This window comes from Primulina tabacum, chromosome 9 (assembly GCF_025594145.1).
Source record: "Primulina tabacum isolate GXHZ01 chromosome 9, ASM2559414v2, whole genome shotgun sequence".
In the NCBI taxonomy this organism is placed as follows: domain Eukaryota; kingdom Viridiplantae; phylum Streptophyta; class Magnoliopsida; order Lamiales; family Gesneriaceae; genus Primulina; species Primulina tabacum.
Genome location: NC_134558.1, coordinates 40,322,685 through 40,334,511, shown reverse-complemented (window position 1 = coordinate 40,334,511; position 11,827 = coordinate 40,322,685). Strand labels below are relative to the sequence as shown.

At 36.9% G+C, this 11,827-nt stretch overlaps 1 protein-coding gene across 1 annotated transcript; it reads right to left on the bottom strand.

Annotated features, from left to right (window-relative positions):
* Positions 1-330: 330 nt before the first annotated feature.
* Positions 331-8,635, bottom strand: LOC142556192 (protein argonaute 1B-like). The gene is made up of 22 exons (XM_075667515.1): positions 8,456-8,635; positions 6,924-7,576; positions 6,619-6,827; positions 6,379-6,528; positions 6,165-6,298; positions 5,910-6,019; positions 5,431-5,537; positions 4,734-4,872; positions 4,541-4,657; positions 4,156-4,263; positions 4,001-4,072; positions 2,945-3,067; positions 2,705-2,870; positions 2,334-2,593; positions 2,103-2,245; positions 1,908-1,970; positions 1,761-1,824; positions 1,517-1,652; positions 1,328-1,401; positions 942-1,036; positions 837-868; positions 331-747 (listed from the first exon to the last, which is right to left on the bottom strand). Exons 2-22 carry the CDS (start codon positions 7,566-7,568, stop codon positions 539-541), a joined length of 3,156 nt encoding a protein of 1,051 aa, XP_075523630.1. The 5' UTR covers positions 7,569-7,576; positions 8,456-8,635; the 3' UTR covers positions 331-538.
* Between the last annotated feature and the right edge of the window lie 3,192 nt (positions 8,636-11,827).

Genomic DNA, 11,827 nt, shown 5'->3' with positions numbered 1-11,827 from the left:
TAAAATAAAATTTCTCAAAAAATTGAAATACCATTACTATTTTAAGAACTAAAAAAGTAATTAAGGATGTTTTAATTCAAACTAAAAGTGAAACGCTATTAGTAAAATATGATATGTGAATATCATTATAACAAATGGTTTGATCATCCAAGATCATTTGATGCGAAAAAGAACATAATGCGGAAGAAATTTAACAGATCACCCAACTCCATAAGTTCTAAAAAAAAATTAATATTATTATTATTATTCACTAAAAAACATATTATATTTTGAAAAATATCGTATATGCATGCATATAAAAGACTTTATTGTTAGATTAGTAAAAGGAGATTGGCATAAATTTATAATAATAATAATAATAATAATAGTAATTTTTTATGCTCAGCGGACTGTCGAACAAAATACATGTTTCCACACCAAGGTTTCCCACTTAGCCACCAGAGCAGAAGGGCTTATAAATATCAGTCAAATCAGTAAAAGCACAACAAGTCTCAGAAACCTGTCTGATACCCATAATATTAATTTACCACACCAGCGGTCAACAATAGAACATTACCCTTTTCACATTGTCCCTAAGCTGCGGCAGGGGTCTCACAGCAGAACCCATAGGAACCCTGCTACTCCTAGTGGCTGCACCACCACGACTAGAGGCTACGCCACTAGTCATCGAGCCGCTGTCTGATGTTTCCGGCTCCATGTAGAAACGAGCACGAAAAGCAGCTAAATGAGCATAGTACGCAGGAGGCACTGCCACATATCACAAATACCTTAGTATCAAGCCGTGATTCTAAATAAATTATGGAATCTCAAGATTATGATGTTTCTGCAATACATACCAATGGAAACAGACCTGGTGCATCTGGCATATCTGCAAGGGGGCAAAACAAACAATTACGAACTGTACAGAAACAAGTCCTGAAGTAGGGGATATGGGTCCTTACGTGTAGCAAAGGTTGTTTGTAAGAGATTGAAGACCATCAGCAGTAAACTTGTTTTCATCCCACAGCACATGATAATGAGCTGGGCGGCTAGTACCCTGTGAAGGCACAGGATACATGTAAGAAACAAATAAAAGAACTTCCGAAGAAAGTAAGGTTTTGTTTGGTATGGTAGATAAGGGGACGATTTTGGCCCTAAACCCATGTTTGGTCCATTTTTTTTACTGAACTCGCTCTATCAATCATACCAATTATCAACAAAGATCTTATCAAACGAATACTATTTTACCACCATATTTTACATTTCTTTATATATCTTTTCTATCACTTGCTAATAATTCAATAATCCCATCATTCGAGCCAAACGTGGCCTAAAGGTTTGAAGATACCTGGATCCCAGCATGGCTGCACAGGTAGAAGTCGAACTCAGTAGGGTGGCAGATCTTTGAATCTACTACAGTGCCTGCACAAAGTAACACATATAAGTCAGGAAAATCGAATAACAAGTGCCTTTCATAAATCTAAATTATCTAATACAAATTTAATCAGAGGCCAGGATCATGTTAAAAACTTGGTACCAGGGAGTATGTTTCCACTTCTATCTACTGAATGTCTGTCGTGGTAGTTATTGGCAAACAATCTTGTATGATGTCGTTTCTGTACTACGACAAAGGTAACAGTGGGCTGATAGGTTGGCTCCAAAGATGCACATGCCTGAAGAATCAACGAGTTAACTAACTCTCACAGTTAATGTGTGTCTAGATATACAGAGAGTGTCAGATATGTAAAAGAGAAAACTAAACTCTAAAAGAAAATAAATACCTTGCGGATTGCATCAAGTTCATAAAGCAATACTTGATAAAACTGCCCTTCACTGACACCATCCCTGTAGGACATGGAAGTCGCTTCTATGGGAACTAGAAAAAGAGGATACAAAAAAATGGAAAGAGACAAGTACTGCTCCATTACCTGTAAAAAATAATTCTCTGTGGTTTCTGCCCAGTGGCTCTGCGAAATGAAACAAGTAGTTCCCTGATGCATAGCAGCATAATGATTGGACCACGAATTAGTAATGTTCCCAAGCGATGTTAAAAAATGAAAAAAAAAAACAGAAACTGTTGACATTCTTCTGAGGTTGGCACAAATAAGACATGAATATCGTACTTGATCATTCCACCATGGACAGTCCCTTTGACGGGATCCTGCCAGGTTTTATACAAGTCTTGAATGAGTTCTTGCCTATGGGCCTGTGCGCATACCAAGCCCGCATATTTTGTGACTTCGGGCCAATCCTGGGAAGCAACAACCTGCAATATAATTGAATATATGCTAAAACATCCAAAATGAGAAGCAATCCATCTTAATTAGTAGCAGGAAAAAGAAGAAGCATCTTACAGCTGCAATCGAAGGACTGGAATCCTCGCCAGGATGGGGATGAGTGACATCAGCACCAAAAATAATTGTAGGCTGATCACTGACAAGGGGTAGACGTCTTGAAATTGCATCAACCAACACCGTGTTCCTCCCTCCGACTTTCACGTTTATCTTCAGAGACACATTGGCAAGGTACTGCTTGCTCATCTTATAGACATGCTTCTGTAGACAGCATTGAGAAACAATTCCAAGATCCGTTTCGCATATACGTTTCAGGTCACCTTGAAAAATAAGAAGTCAAGATTAGGAAGAAAATAGAGACATAATCCACCTTCATTGTGTCCAAGAAAACGGATCCAAGTACATATTTTGGAAACCCATCAAAATTTTACCATAAAGAGAACCATTATTATCCGGCAATATAACAATCAGCAAATCAAGTTCCTTCCCATAAGGCTGCAGTTTAGTCATGACATCATGATACCTAGCTTTTAGAACCCTTTCTACCTGATCTGGGCGGGCATTCAAAACAGGTAAGACGGGTTCCGGATTGAAAGCCTGCAAGAAGAAAACACAAAAATCAGAAGGGTTCTAATATTTAACCTACAAAGCGTAATAAAATCCATGGATACCATGCCAGAAGTAGTGCACATTTGCGCGAGCTCGTGACAGAAACTGTGCGCTACACTCTCTTGCACATTTCGGGCAAAGTTAATACCAATCCAACAGTTCACTGTACCACCATTAACCATTCTCTGCACAGAGACAAAAATGAGGTGGTCTTAGCTATTGTTGTATTGTTGGTATACAAGATAAATATGCAGTACAAAATAGAATATCAAAATGCACCATTAAAACAAATCTTAGATCAACTACAACTAATAAGCATCTCAGCAGGAAATATCCTAGAAAACAATGCGCGCTGACAATCTGAGATCAATGTCCAGGGGTGGGCATGGGTCGGATTTTTCGGTTCTGTGTAAGTTCGGGTCGGGGCCCAATTATGTTGGGTAGCATTTTTTGCACCCAGACACGACCCGATAGGGTCAGTTTTTTTAATGAGAATTGTGGCAAGGGACATGGATTGGTTCGATTCAATCAATTGTTTGGCTCAATCAAGGAATTGAAGTCCCTTTTTGACAGTTCAAGTTGGAACAAAAATCTTGTAACTGGGAATTGTTTCTTGATACCATTAAAATCAATTCAATCAATTGGTTCTCACAATCACACCCTTCCCCAAACAGCTCTATGCTGCATGGTGATTGGTGACAGTATATCAGATGCCTAATTGAACACAACAAACATAAATACACTTCCGAATTTCATGGCAGAGGCTATATATACATTCATGAAAGCCTCATTTTAGTGATTCCCAAGCTCTGGTTGGTTGGTATAAAATGCTCGATCACTAAGCCCAACATTGAAAGCCCTATACTTTTTTTTAAAAAAAGGCAAATCGGGTTATTCGGTTGGTAAATAGTAACGGACCTGACCCGATTTAAAATAGTCGGGGTCGGGTATTATCTGAAGCTGACATTTTCGGAAATTACCCGACCTGATCGGGTGAATGGGAGGATCAGGTACCGAAACCCGAAACCGAACTGCCATCCCCATCAATGTCATTGTTACTTGAAGCATTGAAAGATATAGCACACTTCATATGAACAATACAATGAAATGGCATGAACCTTGTTCATCATGTTCCACTGCCCAACTTGGGGAAGACAGTCTTTCTCCCGTCCAGAATCATGATACTTGAGCTACAAAAAGTAAAAAAAAACAATTAGAAAAACAAAGACCTAAACAATTCAAACTATGAGCAAAAATAGAATTTTCTGCTTACCCAAGGTGCAGGCAAAACGCGAGCTTCCACTTGAGCGAGCTTCTCACTAATTTTAATCCCAAATTCTTTGGCATAAGGGTCTTCAGCATATGCATTATGGCGTACAGTCTGACAAATAAAGAAAGATGAGCATTAGTTGCAGAATATTAAGAATTACGGCAAATCAAAAACCTATAAACGCAGAGTAACAAATGCGAAAGCATATATCATTAGAAAGAATGTAATATATAAATTGCAAAGACCCATACAAATTATGTAAGAATCATCACAGAATATTATATCACATGTCGTCTTTCTAAGAGCACAGATGCTTCAAACCCAAATAACAGGGACCGCAAAACAATTATTCAAATTGTAACAAACATGAGGTCAGTGTAAGACCCACCCGAAGTATGTCATTCTCTCTCTCATTTGGACGTTGGCAAGTGACTTTCAGGAGCTCAGTAATCTGCCTCTCATTTAACCTCTTTGAGTACCTCTGGCCCTCCACAATCTTGCAAACCTAGATAATACATTTCTTTAGTACAATAATCTCAAGATTATTTGAAATAAACAGATAAAAAAGAAAATAAACTGACCTCCATGGGCAAATAATTTGGCCTCTGAGTATTTCCAACTTGCAGACAAGGCCATTGCGTGTGTTGAATGACAAATCCATAGGTCTCTCGGAAGTATTCTACCACAGATTTCATTGTGCCTCTTTCATCGACAGGAAATCTAATACCAGCACAAGCCATTTTCAGGTAACAATTGAGTAATTCCAAGCATCGAACAAACTTCAAAGTTCAATGCATTTAGCACTACTATAGAGGAAGTTAAGCTAACATACTGATAAACACATTTCTTTAAAAAAAATCACAAAAGTTTTTATGGTTCAAAACAACAAGTTATGATACATTAAAAAGAGAGAATGAGGACATGAATATGTACAGTTACAATACACAGATGCTCCTAAATGCATATGGTGTCTAATTTTTGGTACCCAAAAATTATATTAAAAAGAGAAAATGAGGACATGAATATCATATCCAACAATTTCAACTGCAGCTATGTCTGGCGTGAAAGTAGATTTTCTGAAATTTTAAAAAAATTGAGGGCATTTTCGCAGATCATATCCATGCTTATGCAACATAGGTAGTAGATGATAGTTTCAAATGAGAACAACAGAGTAACTACAACATCAGAGAGAACCAAAGTCATATGGATTTCTGCTCGGACATTCAAACAGAAGTATATGCAGCATCAATTTACATTCAAACAGAACATGATCCTTACGTTAGTTCCCGCGTTGCCTGTGATGTCAAACCAGATATGCGGTATTTCCTGCGCATATTTCCACGATGAGTGACCTCCACCTTAACTCCTCTAAGAGCCTTTTTTATCTGTTAACAACTCAAACAATGAGTTGAAATACATGAATAGACCCAGAATCAAAAATTATCTATCGACAGAGTACATAATATCATCTATCACATAATAGCACATAAATTTGTAAAACAGGTACATGGATATAAAAATAACAAACACGTGAATAAAGCTTCACTGACATTACTCGAAGGCAGCCAAATCATGTAGAAAATGTTCAAGAGTTTAACCTCAAAACCCTGAGCACTAAAACTAAGAGTTTACAATAAAAAAGTTCTGGCGTAAAATTTTTATGTCAATGAAACTCTAAAAATGGGATACAGAATATCAAAGCCATGAGCATGTGAGGAAGCATACAATCATATAAGTGAAATATATGCAGATCTAACCTTCACACGGTCAGCATCAGACAATGGTCTAGCAGAGACATCTCGATACAGAAGCTGGGTGACAAAGTCAATCACAGGAAGTGGCTCGATGAAAGCAGTAGATGACATATCTGCTCCGTCAAATACAATGATCAAGAAGAGATGTCTTGGCTCATTGCCATTAATAAGTGAAGGTGTACATTATTCCTGACCGTGGAAAAAAATATCGAACTGACAAAAAAATGAATTTGAGCAACTAGGTATAGATTTGTTCACCGATGTTCAGGGACAATCCCATTTGAGTAGGGCGAATACTTTGGTAAAAACCCCGCCAACTTTCTAGCCCTTCACCCAACGGATGCCTTCTGCCTAAATCAGGGGAATAAAATGAGCGGCCAACTGGAGAATACCTGCAAATCATAGAAAATTTAATCCAAAGGATATTAAAAAATTAAAAAGTTACCAAAATAATAAGGGCATTAACACTTACCGACTAGTGGGAAGTTCACGCAGAACAATGTCCAAAACCTGAAGAGCTTCTTGGGGTGCATCAGCTTGCCTTCCCTGTAAGAACATGCCTAGATGATGCAAGTCAGCACGTGCTGCAAACTTGATCAGCACCTTGAACTCCCTCTCTCGCCTGCACACAAGATCAGAACTCGGATATAGACAAAGTTGCTAAAATAAGATCTCATGCAAGTAAAGGGCAGTCAAGGATTAACGATGTTGCCTTGGACCACCCGGACCATCTTCTTCATCAATGAGGTTGATTTTGAATTCCTTCGAAACAAAAGGCAGTGGCCCAGCAGTATAGAGACTCTTTCTTCCATCATAAGCAGGAAGTCTCTTTCCCAGATGGGATTCCTGGTACAGCTTCACTAGCTGCTCCATCACAGCGCGATTGACACCACGGGATGTGACTTCAGGTGTAATTGATACCTATTTAGAAGGAGATTCCACAAAATATAGATCATGTTAACTGGTGGAACTTAATCTCAAGAGGAAGTTAAGAAAATCTTGACGTAAACAACTAACATCATATTGATGCAAGTCTTTGTCAGGAAGCTCAGCAAAAAAGTGGTTGGCCTTCACAACACAACTAGCACCATAAATACCCTTCCCAGGCCTTAGAGGAAATCTCATAGACTTGCTTGAAGCGGGCTGCATTTCTTGGCTTTGGGCCACTTCTGGCTCGATAGAAAGAGGCTGAAACTGGGAAGCCAATTCTGAAGAAGTCAACTCCGGTGACTGAGAATAAGAGCTAGGTCCTGTTTGTGCCTCAGGGCCCCCCAGATATGGAGTCGGCTGAGCCATCATAACAGCATGAAAAGGAGAATGGGTAGCTTGATGCAGCTCGGGAGGCGGTGGCCCAGAAGGTGCCCCAGACCCACGACCACCTGGAAATCCACCATGGCGCTGAGAAGGTGGCCCTCCTCGCTGATACTGTTGACCACCACGGCCTTGCGGATAATCAGTAGGCCCACCATGATACTGCTGTGGAGGCATTCTGCCACCTCTTCCACCATACACTCCTCGTTGGGGTGCCCAACCTCTTGCTCCTCCACGGTGTCCAGCAGCCATCTGCGGAGGACGTCGGCCACCACCACGTCCTCCACCAGATTCCTGAGACTCGGAGCTCTCACCAAAACCAGGAATATCAGTTTGCCTCCTTCTCGCCATGATAGCAACTAAATCAAAGAAATGGATTGAAATAATTAAAATCATAATCAGGAGGAAGCACGCTAAAAACCGAAATCCAACAAAAAAACGGCACTTGCAAAGATCCATAAGCATAGCAAATTCACGCCTTCAAACAGACTGCTACAAACCAATTCCAATGTATAGAACCACAACCTAAGTACATTACACCATCTTCAAATATTAACTAGCCTGGTTTCAAAAGCTAACTTATCTGGTAAAATCAAGCTGGATGAACGAGTAAATCCAAATTAGAGGTGAATACATGAGCATGACACGCCTCTGCAATGTCACTACGTCATAAATTGAAACACATGCCTGAGACAACGTCATTGAAATCCTTGGCACATGTTCTCATAAGAAAAACCCCTATAACATACATTTTAGAAGATTTACCGAAACATCAATCACATTAGTTCATCCAAACAAACAAGCTAGCCATAGGTGATGATCACCAACATGATAACTTCTCAGCTCGTCCCGACTATGCTATCAGCAAAAAGACAAATTCTGCACGACCAGCAGTCGTGACATAGCAAAGCTAGTCCTCAATAGTAATCCATAAAGGAATATGAAGATAGTTATAAACTAGGAATAAACCATACGTTTTCTCCTGAAATATGATTAAACCCAACAATCCGACAGATAAAACTAACAGTAAAAAGCAAAGATAAAATCATCATCATCAGAGAAACCCATCAAACCACGAAAAAAACAGCATCATCCAAAGTAAACAAAAGAAACTCAGATCCTTTAGATCTATCCATAAAACAAAAAAACAAACAAAAAGAACTCACCACCGAGAAAAGCGAAAGCAAAAAACAACATCTCGACATGAAGAAATCCTAAATCATCATCAAATTCGTTACCTTATATCCACCCTTCGCAGTCGTTAAGAAAAAAGGTTGGGAAAATTCTCTCTACACCAAAACACAACACTAGAAAGAGGCTGTTGCTCACACCGCAGCTACAGACTGCCAATTAATAGGGGGGCTGTGAAGGTGAAGGGGGCAGGATAAAAAAGGACAGAGACTATCGGAATATTGACACTAAAGTATGAGGAAACCACGTAAATGCCACCCACATAATACAGTCGTACGTATCATCATATCGGGCCCGCTCTGAAATGACAACTCAGTCCATTGTCTTCTTGTGGGCTCCACCCGGCGAGGCCTTCCACGACTCTCTTGTTTTCTAACATCACTTTTGTTTTGTTTTGTACTATGTATATATATGTCGGCTTCAATATTTAATCGTAATAAATATTTTGTTGTCTCTCTTTATAATAAATATTTCTCATTTACTCAAAAACATGTATCTTGTTTAAAATAAAATAAAAAAAAAGATTTAGAGGAGAAAAATGTTAGTCGTACTTATTAAAAATATTAGAAGCAATTAACATCGCTTATTCAATTTCAATTTCAACGGCCAAATGTTTTTGTCAAATTATCTTTTAATCATTCACAAAAACTTTTATTATATTATCTCATATATCAATTTTATGTGTGTTTTTGCACCGATCCGAACCATGAAAAAAAAGAACTACTATTAATCATTTATCAATACAATGATAAGTAACAATAATTAGAATCTATAAAATATTGATTATTGTGTTTAAAATAAAATAAAATAAAATATTGATTATATTTAACTTTTTTTATATTGCTGATATTAAATGAGTAGCGACGATTGGACGAAATATATAGTCAAGGAGATTTAATTTTTTTATAAACATGACATCATATTTGATTTGTGTCATTTTTTTAAAATAATCTCGTTCTAATTAATACGTCTATCATAATTTACTTCTGTTATCATAAAAGACAGACACCTCTTACGTAGGATATTCCCCTGGCATAAAATTAATTAATTGGCAAAATTTACAATAGATTCAGATATATAAATATATATTTTATATGCTCATTATAAAAAATATAAAAAAAATTCTATAACTATTAACTAAACGACGGACATTCCTAATTCGCTTTTACCTAAATTACTCTCGTTATTCTAACTTTTTTTCTGTGTTTATTTTAAAGAAGTAAAAATTAATAATTATTTTTAAATTTATTTAAAAATAATTATCATTTTTATTTTTATTTTTATTTTTCCATAATATATATTTTTTAACAATAATTTTTTCAGTTTAGTTCAGATGGTAGAAATAAAAATATATATTATATATATGTTTTTTTAATAATTTTCCGATTTTAATTTATATTATTAAAATAAAAAATATTAATTAAGATATATAATTTTATTATTTAACTATTTTGCCTGCAATTATTCCGAGCAAAAAAGCTGACGTGGTGGTCAGGGACGTTGACTGGGTCAACATCCATGTGGAATATCTGAAGATGTTGATTGGTGGGAACCACACTACTTTGATAGGGATAAGGGAAACACCAAAGCCCACCGCTTAATTTACACTTCTACCCTTTTATTTTTATTTAATTATTATTACTAATTAACGATGGGGTTTTTTTAAAAAATAATGTAATTTTAAAAAAAAATTCAAAAATAATGTAAAAAAAAACTTTTTCAAAATTACGGCAATCCGCGTACGGAGCGCGACGCTGTTTACGTGGAGCAGCGTCCGCGCTTCGTAAGCACAGACGCTGGTCCACGTAATCGACTGTATATTTTAGCGACGGAATATATATCCAACCCGTCGCTAAAATTAACTTAGCAACGGTTTGCAGATCGTCGCTATATTTGAATCAACGACAGTTAAAAACAGTCGCTAAATGCCAAAATACTGTTGCACATCTACGGCTTGCAACTTTGGAGCGTGCAATGTACGCTGCGGAAAGAGAATTTGCGCGCTGCGAAAAGTCATTTTTGTTGTAGTGAAGTTAGAGAAAAAAACAGACAATAAGTTCATCAAAAAATAAGTTTTTCATGGCTTATCGAGCAAAAGAGGCTGCGCATGTTATGATGCCCATCTTGAAATGATCATGGAACCAAAATTGGTGCTTCCTGGGACTGTGGAGATGTCGTAAGAATTATTCGATCTCAATTGAATGTTGTTCATTTTTCTCAACATCATTCTGTGGTCGAATATCATGTACAAGATGCTGCGGACCAACATTAAGCAAATTTGTAAAACTGTGTATGTTCGACCAAGACGGAGTCTGAAAATCCTGTTGACCAAACAAACCAAAGTCACCCATCCCTGAATCAGTCCGCGCTTCGTAAGCACGGACGCTGGTCCACGTAAGCGACAGAATATTTTAGCGACGTAATATATATCAAAACCGCTTCATAAGCACGGACGCCGGTCCACGTAAACGACGGAATATGTCAGCCATCCCTGTTTTTTCTCTATCTTCACTACAACAAAAATGACTTTTTGCAGCGCGCAAATTCTCTTTCCGCAGCATACATTGCACGCTACAAAGTTGCAAGTCGTTGAAAGTTCAAGATTATCCGGGAGAAACAGTATTTTGGCATTTAGCGACGGCGCTAAAATGAGCGACGGTTGTTAACCGTCGCTGATTCAAATATAGCGACGGTTTTAAACCGTCGCTAAAATGAGCAACGGTTGTTTCAACCGTCGCGGATTTAATTTTAGCGAAGGTTTTGAAAACTGTTGCTAAGTTAATTTTGGCGACGATTTATATATATATTCCGTCGCTAAAATATATCGTCGATTGCGTGGACCAGCGTCCGTGCTTACGGAGCGCTCCGTAAGCGCGGATTGCCGTAGTTTTGAAAATGTTTTTTTTTTACATTATTTTTGAATTTTTTTTAAAATTACATTATTTTTAAAAAAAAAACCCATTAACGATGATACCCATGAAATTTACTTTAAACTAGTGGTAATCTTTGTTTACCGGTAACATAAAATTAGTTTTATTAATAATTTTTGTGTGAAGTGATTTTTATGCAAACAATTTATATATTATTAATTAAAACTAACAAGTATTAAATATGGCCTTTATATAATTAGTTGAAATAATCATTCAAATAGAATCTGTGATATCAAAGTATATTAAATAATTAATTAATTCAATTTTAGAAATTGAAAGAAAACATGAATATATTTGTTTGAACTGTGATAAGTATTCCATCAATTCAAAATTAGTGCACATTATAATAGTAATGTATTATCGACTAGAAACACTATAATAATAATAATAATAAAGATGAAAAATAGAGAAATATATTTGCCAAATATATATATACACCATCGAGTGTAAGATAATATTGATATGGTTCTGATATTAAATATTTGTAAT